Source organism: Haplochromis burtoni, unplaced genomic scaffold (genome assembly GCF_018398535.1).
Source record: "Haplochromis burtoni strain Fernald_Lab_line unplaced genomic scaffold, NCSU_Asbu1 Contig_458, whole genome shotgun sequence".
NCBI classification, from domain to species: Eukaryota; Metazoa; Chordata; class Actinopteri; order Cichliformes; family Cichlidae; genus Haplochromis; species Haplochromis burtoni.
The window spans coordinates 428,306-446,253 of record NW_024582819.1 but is presented as its reverse complement, the minus strand read 5'-3'; the positions used below and the strand labels follow the sequence as shown (position 1 = coordinate 446,253).

Here is a 17,948-nt window from a genome sequence, read left to right as displayed (position 1 = left end):
TCTCCGAAGCCAGAGTGAGATGCACAGACATGACCAACACCTTTGTCCTCAGATAACTTTTCTGAGCAAGTATGTAAATCTAAAAAGAAAAAACCAAAATCAGCATCACCTAAGCACTTCTTCATCTCCATCGTGTCGTTTTAACTGCTGCAGGAAAACTTTAACAAAAGCAGCTTAACCGACAGGACTTGTTAATGCTCTGAAACAATTTTAATCTCATTTAAGTGAACGGTTTCCTTAAATAAAAGCCCCCCTTATGAAACGCACCTTTGATTTTAAACTTAAACACATATCCTGTTGGAGGACTGTCATTATGCATGTAATCCCTGTTGTTTGTGTTGTGGCAGCAGCGGCTTCCAGCCCCCGCAGCTAAATCGACAGGGATGACAGTGAAAGCAAATGGTCTTGTCAAGTGTTATTCATACCGCCCCCTACTCGCATTAGACAGCCATCATTTTCACTGACCAACACCTTTGTCGGTACACGCTGTATATTCCATGAATATTAATATTTGTGGGGAGTGAGAATTTATCTTGGAATCTAAATACATAATGCTGTATTATTTATTTAGATACCTGGATTACCCAGCTTCTGTCATCCCTCTTTTTACTTACTAAGGCCCTGCTTTCTTTTTCTGTACTTGTTGAATTTTGGTCTGTGTTTGGATTTATTTGATATTCTTTCTGACATTTTGAATGCTCATGCTTGCCGAGTGTCTCCTTTGGTTTCCTTGGTGTTACCTGTGTTACTCTTTTATTACTTTCCTTTTCTGTCTTGTTTTTCTTTCCTGATTTATTTTAGAAATTGCTTCACAATGCGTGCGTCTTGTTGTTTGACTTTCTGTCTTTGTGTTACTTCCAGTACTGCAAATTTAACACAGGACCAGTGCCGACCAAAACACACCTTTCACCTTGTCATGTATTTTAAAACTGGGTTTGTGAAGACCTGATATGTAAATGTGCCTGTATGTAAAAAACTTTGAGTCAACTTCTTTTGTTTAAATGTGCTATAGGATAAACATAAAATAGACATGACAGTCAGCACAAAATGACATAGTGTCTGGTTGAGGTGTAGTTTTTCATTTCCAAAAATAATAATTCATTCAGATAGAAACAGGTATCGACCCTATTGCGCTAGCGTTGATCCAAGCAAACAAACAAAGAACCTTTATTTGTCACATGCACAATTATAGAAGACGTAGCTGCGCCATTCCATGGCTTGGTTTTTTAGGTCTAGCCAGGAATCTTACTGGATACCGGGTGGGAATCTAATTTGTGACTCCCGCTCCAAAGATGTGTAGTCTTACCAATACATACCAGTACCAGCGTTGGTACTGATACTGTCGATATTTAGACCGAGCCGCCCACCTCAACCCGCCGCCGTCCCTGATTGTCTCCACCTGAGTCTGATTTCCCTCCTTTGTGACTCACCAGTTGTTTTTGGTTGGCTGCGGTGTCTCTTGCCCCTCTCCTTTCTGTCAGGTTGTCTTTTTGCCCTGTGTTAGGCTACCTCTTGTTCCCTGTGTGTCTTTTTTTGTGTGTTATAATGGCTAATGGGATTCTCTGTATCTGCTTTTTTGTTCTTTTCCAACAGAGGGTTTGCTTTCTGTATATTTTGCCTGCCTCTGCATCCGGCATTTGGGTGCTCTCTCCAGTGCTACGTGACATTACTGATGCTTTTGTTAGCCATTAACTGTTCATGTGAGTTCAGTGAAAGTGCATAGTCCTGTTAGAGAGCAGTATTTTCACAGTGGGAGTATTATTGTCTTAAAAATTCACACAATATAGAGAAAAATGTAGTGCAGCAGAGCACTGTGTTGAAGAAAAAGTTGTAATTTGGATGTGAAATAATGTTTTCTGAGTCAACAGAGGTTTAAACTTTGAACGTCTGCCAGAGGTCTTTACCCTGGGATTCATATTTTAATCATTATTGTCTGTCAGACTCTGCAAACAAATGATCGTCTGTTTTTACATCGAGCACAGGTGAAGATTTGTCTGCCTCCAGGTACTTGTCCTAGATCCAAACTTTGACGGTATTTACAAAGACAGCTTTTGTACTTCAGAGATGCGTTGCGCGCAGGATGCTCTCAGACCACCCAGTATCTGTAAAAACCCTCCGCAAATCTTCTCAAGGCGTACAAGCTAAACAGTTTTGAGTTGACATAGCGGTTAAATCTCATCTAGCCTTCGCTCTGGAATGCGTGGATTGAATCCTTCCTGTTTTTGCAGAGCCTTGTGTTAGCAGCGAGTAAAATCAAAAACAAGCAGACCACAAAGCAACAGACAATGAGGCTTTTCCTTTTAACTTAAGCATCTGTTTATGAGCCAAAACGGCGCATATGAGGCCGTGTTATTAGAGGATGTAGTGAATACACACGCTTTCATCCTGCCTGTCTTTGTGTCCAGTTAGCAGATTATTTTCTTTAGTGCTGAAATCACCTGAAGCTGCCCTTTAATTCCTTCATCTAACAGTTGAAGATGTTAATACAATTGGAGCAGAAAAACAACAGAATGAGGACAGAGAGGAAAGAAGAGAGCGACGAAAGGCTCGGCAGAAACAGAAATGTAAAACTGAGGGGGGTAGATTCTCCGATGCATGGAGAAATGGGTAGATATGGTGAGCCAGTGCCAGATTTTTCTTTCTTTCTTTCTTTTTTTTAGAACATGCACATGCACACAACACACTTTAAGTGCACATCTAACCACCTCCAGGAAACCACATCCCATTTCTGCTTCTCTCCCTTTATTCCACCCATTCCAGCAGTAACAGATATGATTAGTGGAGTTTAATGAGCTCTGCAGAGATGAGCGTTCTGCTTGGTGCTCTGTGCTCCACAGCTACAGAACCCCCAGGGTTTGGCACTGCCGAACGAATGTAGTGTGTTCCTCCACCGCTTTGGTCTCTTTACCATCTGCATGTAAATCTTGTGTGGGTACCAAAGGTGGGATGACATTATGTGCATTTTCTAGATGCATAATGTGGCAACAGCGTGCTCGTCATCTTTTAGAATGAGTCCATTGATATGTTGTGAATTAAGAGTAGGACTCCTCATATTGATTAGGATTAATTTACATTACAGATGTAATAGAGTAATCATTTTATGAATACGGCCTGAGATCGCCTCCATCGTTCGGTAAAGGAAACCTACATACAGAGCGATCCACGATGTCACTTTTTTTCCTGCTTGATGTCTTTGTTGCTCACGGTGTTAAAATATTTACCAGATTCTCCTCCATTTCGATAACTGCATCACCTAGGCACACAGCTAAATTTGTGTGTGTGGGTATGTTAATGATCGCGCATCTTTATCCCACCAAGCAGTCTTGAGCTCGACTTGATGAATTGCTGTGCCCCTTTTCATGTTACGCGAGGTAAATCCCGGCAATATTTCTCACCCCAGTGATTTGCCTGATTTGCATTCATTTTACAGTGTGATTAAATTATGTGCCTGCTGTAGACAGCATTGGACAACATTTAGTTCACAGGCATTAAGATTAGTACAGAGGGCAGTGTTGTGGTGTTTTATTGTTGCCATTGGGTGGCAGTGTTGTATTAGCACTGCCACTAAGGCAAATTATTTTTCTATGGAAGCATTTTAGTGTTATGGTGTAAAATGTCTGATTTTGCACCACTCAGCTTCTACATACCTCACGTCTGGTCAGTTTTAACTCTGCCCGTGTGACTCATTGCTTAGTGGGTTCCTGCACTTATTTCTTTTTTGCTGCACGTTGAGATCAGATTTATTCAATATTTCGTCCTGCCAAATGTGACGTTAAAGTGAAAGTTTCGCCGTGGCAACAAGAAAATCAATTAAACTACATACTCATAATTATTCATTCACATCTAGATGCTTCTCGGGACCTGACAAGTTTCCCATTGCCTAAAATAACTGTAATTAAAATGTTAATGATGCTGTTTATGATCTCATATTTGAATATAGCTCATATAGTCCATCTGCTCCATTTGCCAGATGTTTAAGAGGTGTATCATTTTATGTTGAGCTTAATTGTGCAAAAACTAAACCACAAGTTTCCAGCTGAGCACCAAACTAATTAGTTTCAGCAGTGCGAACACAGAATGACTGCTCCCTGGCTAGACACACAATTGTGCCCCTGTTATGTAGCTGTTAAGTGCCTTAGAGCGAACTCCTGTGAAAAATATGATTTAAGAAAAGCGACTGGTCTATTAAGACTACTCAGACTTGGTTTTTGGTTTTTTCTCTTGTTGCAGAAATCGGTAAACAAGTGCTGCAAATAAGCCAAAAATGCATCAATGTGTGTTGCCACTGCTTAGAAAATAGCAAACGTACCAGCTCCAGAACTTCATCATGAAAATGACAGTTTCTTAAAAATAGTTAGTCGGTATGGAGATTTGACACTTCAACATTGTCCTGCTTCATTCCCTTGGCAAATAGAGAAAGTTGTACTAGAAATCCTCCTCAAGAGATTACATTAGAATAAGAAATGTATGATAATGTTATTCACTGCTTGGACTGAATTATATTCTAAATTCTAAGAGAATGAACCAAATGTTTTCCTCTCTTCTAAAATACATTCTAGGTCATGACTGCAAAAAAACCCCAAAAACAATTTGAAACAGTATCCACATTAATTCACATGCTGTGTACAGTTATGTGTATTGTTTCTATGCGTATTGCACCACATCAAAATAAATAAGTTGGGTGAGTATGACACTGCTCTGCTTGTGTGTACAGCCGCATATATAAGCAATGGATTTTGGGCTCATCATTTTTCATATTTCCTAACATTTCACCGTGATTTCATGTGTGCCGCGCTCAATTCCCATGAAATAAGCCCCTTTTATCTTGACTTTAGCCCGACTACTACCTTATCCCATTAGCTTTGCTGCAAATATTCTTTCAAATATTTTTTTCATTGGTAGTGATCTTATTTCCTCTGGCAGTTCTCCCTCCTGACGAGATAAAGGCCCGATGGGACGCCACTGTGGCCTCTCCTACTCATTTGTTGTGCCGTTCCCGTTCTATAGGAGAGGACACTTTGAGATTTTTTGCTGTGCTGGTGACACACGGAAAAAGTGAGGAAAAAAAGAGAGAGAAAAGACAGAATGAGGAAACGAGAGAGGAAGAAAGTGCTGGGGCCCAGCTGGGGTGACATTTTTATTTTTGTTGCATCTATTGTAACCTAACTATTGCAATTTCATCTTTCTTTTCACCGTCTCCCACTTGCATACTTCTGTTTCACTTTCATCAGTTTTCACATTTGCTGACGGCAAGCTGCAGGTGAGATCTATTTCAGGCTTCAGATGAAGACACTGAATGACAATCCCTGCAGTTTGGTGTGTTTTGCATCCTTATCCTCACCAGCAAAGTCATTGCGGTGATTTATTAGGTTACTTTGCACAATGTCATAAGTAAATATTATTGAATTTCCACTGTTGGAATGTTTTATACGGTTATAGCTTTTTAAAGTGTTATACTGAAACGTTTTCCTATTGAAGAAACAATTCAGGTCATCTAAGCAGCAGCTTCAGTTATTATTATTGAGCAAGGTAATAGGATTAGATCTATAGTCAATAATCCTAGCTATTTGGTTTGTGGCAAAGAACAGTGCAGTGCATATGTGGAGAGAGATGTCCTTGATGAATTGTGCATGTTTGTGGATTCTGAATTGATTTCAGTTGATAACACCTTTCAAGAAACGCATTGATTTTGTGCTTCATTAATCTGGTTAATCGTTTCTCAGTAAAACAAAATGCCTCCAAACTATTTGTTGTACCTCGTTGATTTAGAGGCTTAATGATCGCAGTATTGACGGCCGAACGCTCCAGACCTGATGTTGAACATGCAGGGTAAAGGTTGCTGTGTGTGTGCTGCAGCAAAGAACTTGTATCGATTTCAACACATAGTGTAGCGTTGCTGATCAATCGCTTCAAATTTTTATTTTATCAGCGGTGCTTACGGCGCAGTGGCAATACGTCTAATCTGTTTTGTGAGTTTTTTGTGAGTTTGTCATCGTGCGGCGTAGAGCCCTTTGATTCTAATGCGGTAAATCTTCTTTCAGCTGCTGCCTTCTTATGCAATAAACGAGTAGATTATTCCTGTCATAATAGGCTGACACTGTGGGTTATGGTTTAGTTTGCTATATGTGCTCAGTATTTGGCACTGGATTTACAATCCAATTCATTCATTGACACATCCACTGTAAACTCAACTTTTATGATCTATTTAACTCCTTTACTGAGGTTTAATTCAGCCTGTTTTCACTTTAAGGTTGTTGTAAATGGTGTCGTACTGGATTGCATTTTATTTGACATTTTGCTCTTTCATGCCAGCGCAAAGACAACACAAAATGACAAAGACAGCCCTCAGTAGTATGTTATCCAGTGCAACACTTTTATAATAATAATAATAATAGTAAGCGTATTATTGAATTTATGTTTCCAATGATGTTGAAAGTTTGAATTTATGATAAAAGTTGCTTCATTGTAGTGCAGCTTGTTAGGAACTGAGCTGATAGGACACAGAGACACAAAGCATTTGGTGTAAGAAGGTTTTTGACTTCTGCAGTGATAATAACTGACGTTCCAGATGAGTCGAGTGGTGAGAGCGGCAGGGTGAAGAGGCAGCAGTGTGTAGCTGACACCTACGCAGGCCAGCAGGATGTGGGAGGCTGAGAAAGTGTGCTACTAATGGATGCTGGCTGGTTGCTGGAGAGAAGGTTGTGGACCTGCAGCACAGTGAGATGAAGAGTTACTAAACTGGGGGCCAAACTTACTGAGTGGATATTAGGTGTAGTGTTAGTGCTACACAGAGAAAGAACAATCTGGCTGACAGTGTAGTGGGTATTCTGTGTCTCAGAGTTGCGGGTTAGTTGATAGAAGCAGGAGGGTTAAAGCTTTAAGCAAACACAAACACAATAGAGGGAGACAAACAGGGAAACGGTATGAAATGAGGGCATGCCTACATAGCTATGATATTAGCCATTAGGTAAGGTGGGGTCAAATCCACTGCAACTTCAGAAAACACCAACAAATAGAAAAATACTGGCTAGTGGTACCCCTCAGCCTCCTAGTACATACACTCTGATATCAATTTCAAATCCTAGATGATTTCCTTATCGAGTTATCACATTTGTAAGATTTTCAGAAAACTTGACCTTGATTTTGTGGTCAAATTCACTGACATTGAAACACTTCCAGTAGATACACCTATAGTAGCAATTTGAAACTCGTATTTTGCTTCCGTCTTGAGTTATTGCATTAACAAACTTTGGTGTCCATGTTGCCCGCCCACCCAGCAGCGTGGCAACAATACACCATCAGCCTTATGTAGAAAATGCTGCTAAAGCACACAAAACACAAGAGAAGTTGAATAAAACAAAAGGGAACTAGAAAAAAATGTTGCAAACGGCTAATAGCATGTTTTATGTATTATACGAATCATGCCTTTACACATTTCCTTGCATCTTTTTCTCCATCACAATATCGAAGAATCCTCGGCGTCCTTTAAGTGAATCTCAGTCGCATCTCCTTGGCATGTTTTGGTTCCTGTCACTTCTGCAGCTGGTCAGTCACGTTATTGTCTCTTCAAAAAACACTTGTGTTGTTTTTGTGTGCTTTTTTTTAGCGTATTTATGGTGTCTAAAAAAGTTTTAATCATGTAGGGTTTTTACAACCCCCAGAAAGGGACTCTACAAAAGACGTCCAACACGATCAGAGGAGCAGAGATTTGAGTGACTGAAGTTGGTGCCAGATGGGCTGATCTGAGTATTTTAAAACTACTTATGTGCTGGGATTTTAGCACACATCTGTCTCCAGGGTTTACAGGGAATGGTCCAAAAAAGAGAAAATGTCCAGTAAATGGCAGTTTTCTGAGTGGAAGCGCCTCGTTGTTGTCAGAGGAGAATGGCCAGACTGCTTTGAGCCAACCAACCACTCAAGACAACCAAGGTATACAGAAGAGCATCTCATGTTGAACCTTAAAGCAGTTTGGCTACAGCTGCAGAAGACCACACTGACTGAGACTCTAAGAACAGGAAGCTGAGGCTACAGTTCACACATTCTCACAAAAATTAAAGTGCCATGTAACAAGGCTTAAAACAGCTCATCACTTCAATCACTTTTCTTCCCCAGTCTGGTATCCTTCGTCTAATTTAAACAAATATTAACAGTAAACCTAACAAAAACTAAGCTGCCAAAAGTACTGGGTCCATCAGAATCAAACAGAAACAAAACATAACTCTAAACAATACAATCATAAGCTGCTGTTGGGGCAGAAGGAGGAAGAGACAAGGAAAGACAGTTTCCTGCTCATCGGGCCAAACCAGAAACACCTGGAAAAAATGGATCATGGAATCTAGTATACAGAGCATGATCAGTGGGAAAAGGAGTGCACATATAACAATAACACGAAAAATAAAATCACGTAAAGCACTTTGTCTTATTGGTTTATCCACCTTTCTTAGCTGCTTTTCTTTAATTATTTTTTCACTTGCATGTCCATTACTTAGCCAGTAGAGGGCACTAAGAGGAAGCAACTGAACTAACATCCTTGCCAAAGGGGCAAACCAGCTTCATAAACACTGTGACTCTGTGTGGTTTCCGTTGAGTGCAAATATGCAGAAATTAGCGCGAGGAAGAAATGGAGCATTTTATATTTGAATCAACCCCAATTAGATATAAGCTGAAAAGGGTAAAGGAAAAACTTTCAAGCTTACTGCAGTCTGTCTGTTTACGTGTAAAGAGTGTTTAGAGCGCGAACTGGCTAGAGTGTCTGTGAACTCGGGCGACAAGCACCCTACTCTTGTATTCATTATTCTGACGTCTTCTTGACTCTCACCTCGAGGGCACACAGTCTTCCTCCTCAACCCCCTTGTTGCCTTCTTATCTCCGCCGCCTTCAGCGCCGACTTGTCAAATTTCCTACTCAATGCGTGTTTGCTTGAAAATGTCAGCCACTGTGAAAGATTTCTTCTTTTTTTTTTTGTTATGTAACACTTTAATCTACGTTCTCTCTCTCTTTCCTTGCGTGGGCTTTTGTGTCTAAAAGAGGCTTTTTTATTTGCATCCTGAAAAGACCCTATCCAGATACTTGCCCTAAAATCATCAAGCTCCTCTAGATTCAGCAGGTTGGGTTTCTTTATTTGTAGGAAATGTGCCAGTGCACGTTTAAAGCAAAACAGGTGAGATTGAGTGGATCCGTGCTTGTTTAAGATAACAGAAGGTCGGATGGACACAAGGTCAATCCTTGATCGCTTCACCTCTGTCTCCCTTTAACTGCCAGAGTTGGAAGTGTGAGGTTTTAGATGGATAGTGAGGCATTAGGGGGTCGGTGTAATAGCCTTTGACAAAATACAGACCACACTTATGCTAAAAAAGCACCAAACCTGCTTCTTTTTTGCCTCTTGTAAATTATCCAACATTTCCACCATGTGGGTGGACTCGGAAATATTTGCGACGACCTTTCGCGGACCCAGGGTCGGTTAATGGTAAATGGGAAGAGTGCTGAGGAAGTGTGTGTGTCTGTGTGTGTGGGTCTGAGAGAATGCGGATGTACAGTAGGGAAGGCGAGTTTTTAATGTGGGAGAGGAAACCTGGAAGGAGAGGTTTGCCAGGGACACACAAGGGCAAGAACAGGGAAACAAAAACAGGATGGCTTTCAGGCCGACATGGAACATTCTGGACAAGAGAGGGCGTTGACGGAGAAAGTCAGTGACAGTGTGACAGTAGGAAAGCGCGCTCTCCCACTGAGTTATCTTTGTTGTTCCTGCTCAGTAATCCATGCACAATAGAAGAAGAAATGAGTGGTGACCTAGTATGGAAATGACTTTATGATCAATTTAAGCATGCCTGGACTCAGTTTATGTTAAATCCACCACAATAATAACTAATATTCTTACTCACCAACTGAAACAGACTGAAAAAAGACAAGCTTGCATCTTTACTGTTTATTAAAGATGATTTTTTTACATTTTTATTTTTGTGTCTCCCTCTAGCTGTGCAGTCTCTGAACAGCTTGAATGACCAGATTGCAAACTTCATGGTGACTGGACCCAAGTCCGTAGAACAGGAGGAGCATGCCTTTCCCCCTCCTGAGAAGGAGACGCTGCAGAAGTCCATGACCCTCATGAGGCACCTCCTCGTGGATGCTCAGGTACACAGAAAAAAAAAGCACATTTTTTAGCTTAAAAGAAGGCAGAGAAAGACTCGCGACTCATGAAACTGTTAGTAGAGTCGCAAGTATGAGACCAAGCAAAGCGGGGTTGGTGTTAATGCCCGGTCCCGCCCCAGGGTGAAATGCTCAAAGAACGTGATGCCGATGAATGTAATCGTTTCTTTTTGGCAAACTTTGATGCAAAAAGTGCTCTAGTACTGCAACACATCCTGGTTTAAGTCAGTGTCACCCCCTCTTAGCACCACATGTTTTGAGTGTCTCTTGAGAAGCCTTTTTCACAGTGTGATCATGACACAAGTTCTGAAGTTACCTTGATATTAATCCTTAAAACCCTCGAAATGGAGGACTGCAGCCGACCAAGCTGTCTCACTGGATGATAATTGCCAACTGCAATTTAGATAATTGATTTTTAAAAATTCGCCACGAACTGAGTGCTTTTGGTCTTCCTGAAAAAAAATCAATTTAAAAAATGTAACCTCAGTTCTGACAGTTATAAAATTAGTTTGTGCCATTTTTAACTGAGGGGAAAAAAAGCTTTATCCCGTGTTGTTTCTAGGATTAATAAGAGACAATCCACTTTACAAAGGTGCCGGATAATCTGGTGAAAAGAAGCTCGGATTTTACAAAATGACAACAGAGAAATAGCTAGTTAGTGCTCAGGCTGGGGAGACTTGTATCTGGAAGTACATGTCATGCTTCATTTTGCACCAGTGCAGATTGTTTGCAAAGACACGGGAAGCTGTTCCTGAGCTTCTCTGGCAAAGGGGCCTCAGATGAAATGAAAATATTGACTGTGTGTAATAGGGGTGAAACAACAAGGTTACATTTCCTGCATCCGAGTCGATTGCTACTCAAATACTTGCAGCGCAGAAACAGATCTACTGAATGCGTCATGGTTGTACAAAATATTGCAATATTCGATTTTCTCTTCTCACCAGAAATACGTCGCACATTCCTTTCCTTCCTTTCCTCAAATGAATTTTCTTGGGTGTCAGTCATCTAAGAAAATAGCTGCAAGAATGCCTGGAGACTGATATATGTGGCCAGCTAGTGTCACTGAAATTGTGAAGATGAAGACATCCGCAGTCTTGCATGTATTTCCCGTCCCTCAGCCTTATCCTCTTGTTCTGCTCTTGTGCTGGCTGATAATTTCACATAACCTTTGTTAGGGAAGAGGAGGAGATGAGATGCTGGATTCCTAAGAGCTCCAATTAGGGGAGGGAGGATGCACCCAACTGAATTGGCAATGTGTGATTGAGCTGTTTGCGATCTAATACGCATATGCTCATTGTGTTAATTTGCTACAGTGTCATTTGTATTCCCATCACACAAATTTAAATTAAGCTCCAGCCTAACAGATGTTGTCGAATAAAAATGGTCATGAGCTGTGTTCTGCAATGACGTTTTTTTTTTTTAAAACTTAATCACTTAATGGTTGCTTCTCTATTTGGCTTTCTTCTTCTTCTTCTTCTTTTTATTTGTTTGTTTGTGAGTCATGAATTAAAACGGTTAAATACCTGTGCTTACCACACACATTCAAACAATCTATACTCTATACTCTCAGTGTCTTTTTCGCTGAGGCTAAGAAACAAAAAAGGACAGGAGACACGTGCAGACTACTGATTGACTGCTGACATTGAACTCTTTTTTTGTAGCTTCTTCACTTCATCTATCATCTCATCAGCATCCATCTATCTTTCAACAAGGTAGACTCTGTCTTGTTAATGTGTTCCCTGCTCTTTTATTTTTGATCGTTTTCGTTAGGTAATATATCACAAAACAGATGTTGATAGATTGGTGTCCACTCTTGTTTCTTCAGAACAACACTTTCTATGCAGGATTAGGTAGCCAATGTCGTAATACTGAGAATATAGAAAGTTGTATTTGGTATCACATGAATTTAAAACGTTCATGTTTATCTGTTATTCAAACTTTTTGTCCAAAATAATCATAAATAAATTAACACAACCTATTTTAATTAAGATCACAATGGGTGTGCTAGAGTTAGCGTGGATTACTAGACAGAACCAAATGAGTAGGGAACAAATAGAAACCTATTCAAGAACGACCTATTCACCCCCAATCCATACAAGTCTGGTGTTCATCAGTTATGCTGTGGCAGGTTTTGTAATGTAAAATTAATGTAAATAGGTCTGCAGATGACTGCTGCTGACATTAACGTGTGTTTTTGTTCAGTTTCTTAAAGGAAGATGTGATTATAAAGTAATTACTTCATCTGCAGTCCTGCAGCATCGTAGTGATTTCTAGTTAAAGTAGTATTTATGAGCCCTGATCAAAGAAATCAGCGACCGGATAGAAGTTCAAAAGAGACGGTCTCCTTTCTTCTCTCTCGTGGTCAGAATTTATTTAGCCAACTACAGACAGAAAAAAGGGCTCTGCTATCGGCGTGTTAAGTCAAAATTGGAAGCGCATGATTAAAAATTCACTTTCACTCAACTGTCAGTTTCTACAGAGATCCATGTGTGTTCACAAATTTCAAACTTCACAGAGGGAAGCCTTTATGGTCAACGTAGTTCTGGCATTATGACAGGTGAGGGTCAATCACTGCTCACTGACCAGACTGACAGATAAAAGCGGTGGTGGTGAAGCTGTGGTGCAAAGCAGCCAGGCGCGATGGACGTTGGAGCGCACGGCAAAGCTTTGATGAGCAGGGATCAGTCATTTGTGCGTATTACCATTGAATACTGTGTCATTATACGGGTATATTCATTTGTTACATCTTAACTGTAGTTGGACCATATTTATTTATTTACAGTTTAGGTTTTCCTTCCACCTTCTGCCTGGCTGGTGGTCCGAACCCCTAAAATTCACTTATGTAATGTAGTAGTTGACCACTTGGGAAAAACAAACAAACCCCTAACAAAAACCCTTTCTTTGTTAAATCACCTTTTATGTCTTTTATTTAAAGTATTATGACATACCATTAGACTATGGTCATTACTCTTGTCCTGCAACAAACTGCTCACTGTAGAGCTGCTTCATGTGGATCCATCCTTTTTACACCAAAGGCCCATCTGCTGTGTATCCTGCAGTCAAGCTGGGAGGAGATTGGCTGCTGAGCTTTTGCCAGCGATCCTCCTTCTAAGTCTCCTTCCCTGTGCTGTACTCAGCTGTGACTACATTAAGTGAGCTGTCATTCATCAGTGGCAGGGATTGAAGAGAGGGAGGAAACGTACAGTTTGGGCACTGGGGAGTGGGTGTGCGACGTGGGGTAGGGGTATGGACAAAGTTTAGAGGCCAGTAAAGGTGACTTTGGCAGCGACTGAACAGAGACGCTGATACATCTGGCCCTCTTCAACCTCCTCTGTGCTCTAATCATCAGCGGAGAGCCGCAGACACGTCTGTCGGCAGAGAGAAAGCAAAGCACAGCCATCGTTTTTGACAAGCCTTAAAATTTTCAAGCTTAAAAACAATGAATGCACAAACATATGGGATCGATATTTCCTGAAATGAAATTTCCGCAGAAAGCCGGTAATTGTGAGCCTTTTGTAATATGTATTGAGCACAGAGCAGATCAATAAAGCTAGCATTGCCTGTTCTGAGAGAATCAATTTTGTACGGCTGTAAAGTGTACAAAGCTTTATTTCTCAATGACATGGTTACAGTGCTGTTTAAATCCATAAATGCTGCTTGCTCTTTAGAAGGTAATTTTGAATTAAAGTTGCAGTGTATGTATTGTGTCAAAAGAGCTTGCTGTCACAGTAAACTGCCCAAATAAGTGAGAAGCTCGTCAACACATCAGATAGTATAATTACTAAACCCCCTCATATTCTCTTCTAACCTTGTCTTATCAATCTAGAAATAAGAAATGACTTTCTACAGTTTAATATATTTTCTGTATAACTTCTATAAATACATAATAGACCAATTAGCGGGTTTACATTTTGTTTAATTGCCCCTCTAAAATATATTAGTACTGTAATTAGGGCATTTGCTAAGATAATAGTGCAGACTTCAAATCCAAGTCTATTGTATTTGATTAAATGTCAGTTCTGGAAGTGTCCAAATTAATATTTCAACAGAAATGACTGACTTCCACATATATTAACCAATAGTGCTGGACTTATGCCCAGGGTCATGCAAGAGAGCAGGCTGCCCTCAGTCTCAGAGGACTGGGGGAGGTGCTGCAGAGCGAACAAATGTTTGATGGGTCTGGCTGGGTCAGTCTGTCCCTTTCCGACTGGGGGCTCAGCTGGCCCGCAAATGCATGGTTTTTACCCATGCATAATACATCACCTTAGTCCCATCTGCCCTCTCAACCCGTCCTCTGACTCCACCAGGCCTCGTCTAATAGGCCTTGCTCCAATGAAGGCCAGCCAGATAAACTGCTGCGCGCTGCTATGGTGATGCCTTATTGTGGCCCGGCTCAGTCCCAGAGTGTGACAAATGAGAATGGAAATTGGTTAATTTGGTTCAAAGGGAGTTTTGTCTGCATCTAATGCTGGAACGAGCCCGAGTGTTTCCACGGCTTCGCCCTGCTGTCAAAACATCTAGCAATATTTTCAAATCGCTAGAATTAGCTCACTCAAGTTCACAGCCTCACTGGTTTCTTTAAGTTTGACAATGATTCTATCACATCAAAGGCAGCAGGCGTAAACTTGAGGTCATGTTTTTGTACTCTCTGTCATTTTCACATTTTTGAAGGGTTTATTCCTGTTTCTGTTTACCTTTTTTCAAAGTGCTAATTTGCCTGTTCTCGGAACATTATTCATAGGGATAGTGCTTATGCAGACAAGGTCAAACCCTTGTCATTTTTGTCATGCTGCTGCGGTCTAGGGGACAGCACTCAATGAAATGTCCAGGGATATCTCATTCACTGAGCAGATAGGATCCAGAAGGAATACATAAAAATCGCATCTTTTACTCTTTATCTCGAACTTGCAATCAGCTTTCTGGCGGAGGGGGGGCAAAAAAATTGAATTGTCAGTGTGAGATGCATGATATTACTCCTCTAGCCGGTGGACTTGTATGTTGAGCAGATTGAAAATGACGGCTTATCTTGTAAGGAATAAATTGAAAACCATTTCATTATAGAAATACAGTTCTGAATGTTGCCTGCAGAGAAAAGAGCTATCTGGTAGAGTGAAACAGTAATGGTATGGAAATTGTCATGAGTCAGTAAGAAATACAGACGTAGAAAACTTGGTCCTTTACTGATGCTTGGCCTCTCATAATCAGTGTAGTAATCGCAGTTGATCATTTGTTGTAAAACAGTATGACAAAAAGACCACGGTATATGATTGTACTTTATGCCGGTTGTTATCGATATCTGGACTGTGTATAATGCATGAAAGAAATTTAAAGTAAGGGGTTAAAGTTTCAAGGATGCAATAATTTACATGCTAAATGACATGTCTAATCCAAGAATTTAGACTGAAAAGAAGTCAGTTTAGGAGTTTTAAAGTGTCAGTAAGCTATTTGATAAAGTGTTACATAGAAAGAGTTCAGTGTTCATTCTAAGCAGTGCAGCCAAGTCCAATTTATATGTACAGGATGCATTAAAAGAAGGAGTGAGCTCCTCATCACCCAGATTGTAAGCAGCTGAAGGAACAGATTAGTCTAGTTCACAGGTAGCTGTGAAAGGGCCACACTTTCTACAGAAGCATTCTGCAGCTCTCAGCATTCAGAGCCCACAGGTTGAGAGAGTACAGGTGAGTTAAAAGTCATAGGCTCTCGTAGTTTGCTCCGGAGAGCCGGTGGCGACACAGCTGTCATTGGTTCTGTCACACATTCAGGCACTGGGTTTCTCTGTAAACTTTCAAAAGAGCTCACTAACCCCGAGTCAGCAGATCTGCTCGCTTTCCAGCCGCGCACATTTGTCGGAGCACAGACTGGCAGCGATCTCACCGCCTTTGTGCATTGCCTCCTCCAGAGGTTGCTGCACAAGGGCTCTTGGATTGCGAGGCTGTTGTTTCAAAAGGTGGTGTCCAAAGATCCTTCCCTAAATGGGCAGGGAGCTCTGTGCAATGGTGGATCAGTGAGAGGGATCTGGACCACAGCACTGCGGGAGCTGCACATCAATCACTAAGAGCTGCTAGCAGTTTTCTTATCTCTCAACCATTTTTGTCCAGTTCTGAGGGACCAGCATGTCCTAGTCAGGACGGACAATTCAACAGTGGTCACTTACATAAGCAGGCAGGGAATGACGTGCTCCCACCCATATTCCAGGCCATCAGAACCTGCGGCCATCTCTTCTCTGTAGGGGTCTCCTGGTATGGGAATGGAGGATGCACCCTTTGATAGTGGCCCAGATATGGGATCTGTTTGGCAAGGCAAAGTAGATCTTTTTGCCTCCTGCCTCCTGTTCTTCTCCATAACTGACAACGATGCAGCCATGGACATGGATGCGTAGCGCACCAATGACAAGACGTTCTCTTGTTTCCAAGTGGAAATTATAGCTCCAGTTTTAGAGAGAGTACCTCTGCAGCCTTTCTCTCTTGTTCTAGTGACCCCTTGGTGGCCAACAAAGTTGTGGTATGTGGAGATAATCAGTCTGTTGGCAGCAAAGCTTGGCAGCTTCTTCTCCAGATCAAAGGTATTGATAAATGAACGGAAGACAGACATCCTGAAGGCAGCCAGCTAATGCAATACACTCTGTCTAGCAGGTATGTGGACCCTTTCAGGTATTCACTCGTCATTGTGTCTTTACTTGTCTTTGTGGTTAATCCAGAGTCAAATCTGGCCAATGGAAATCTGCTGTATGAGGCCCTGTATGAAGGTCAATTGGTGAAGGGCTTTCCAGAGTACTCCTTTATGAGGGTCATGTTTGCTTGCTTACATTTGGATTTGGGTCCCTCTACCTGAGATTTTAATATAGCCTGAGTGGGACATTTGCTGGAAGAGGTCCAGAGGTGCAAACAACCTTGTACAGAAGATCGGCCAAATTTAGATCAGTTGTTTTTATAATCATGCCTCTTCATAAGGAACAAAAGTTGTGCCCCGTTACGTAACCTGCAACAGGTGAATTGCTTCATATGTAGGTGTGATTGTTCCAACCTTTTCCTTGTCTTTGTGCTTTTGTGCTGGGAATAGCAGCATAGTATCCCTGGTAACAACATCTCATATCAAGGTGGTATTTTAGGTCATAAAGCATGAAATCTCTTATGAAAGAGGTGGCTCATAACAAATACATTGTGCTTGTTTCCCTTGTCTCTGCAAAGTATCATGTTAAACATGGTACACTTAATTGGCCCGAATGTTCTAGATAGACCCTTATTACCGTTTTTAGAGGCTGATATTTGGAGCTGCTCTCGGACAGTTTTTAGGCCAGATGCAGCTGTTGAAAACTAAGGTTCAAGTGCATTAACAGGAGCAGCGAGTTTTATCACAGTCTCTGCAAAACTACAATGAACTAACTTTTGGTTTCTGCTAATGCACATAGTGAGAACTGTGCAGCCTGTCTGGGGGCAGATGTTAATGGAAAGATTTGGAAATGTGCACTGCACACATGTGACTAATATGTGGGGCTAAAAATCACACAGCGACACAACAGGTCAGGTTCACTGCTATAGGCCTCTGGTAAAAGTGTGTGATCAAATTTCAGCTTACACAGAAAAGAATCAATAAGTTTATGATGAACTGTATGTCTTTGAAACTGGCTCCTGTAGTTGCCCTTGTGATACTGGGTTCATGCGCAAATAGATTTCCCGTTATATCAGATATTTTTACACTTTTTAACACAATAGGGTTCTTTTTAAAAAACATTTTTAGCTAGCCTGGAGCAGCTCATATCACGTCGGGCTTGATGGAGAAAAAAGGAAAAAATTACAGAGCGT

The 17,948-nt window shown here is 41.1% G+C and overlaps 1 protein-coding gene across 10 annotated transcripts in view; it reads left to right on the top strand.

Annotated features, from left to right (window-relative positions):
• LOC102307504 (kazrin) overlaps positions 1-17,948 on the top strand; it is a 198,355-nt gene that overhangs the window by 14,708 nt on the left and 165,699 nt on the right. For all 10 annotated transcript variants that reach the window (XR_006052911.1, XR_006052910.1, XM_005945848.3 and 7 more), the window contains one exon: positions 9,974-10,131. Coding sequence is in view for 8 of the 10 variants with exons in the window: in XM_005945848.3 (XP_005945910.2) it covers positions 9,974-10,131 (158 nt within the window). In the remaining 2 variants the exon portion in view is untranslated. The remainder of the gene's footprint in view (positions 1-9,973; positions 10,132-17,948) is intronic.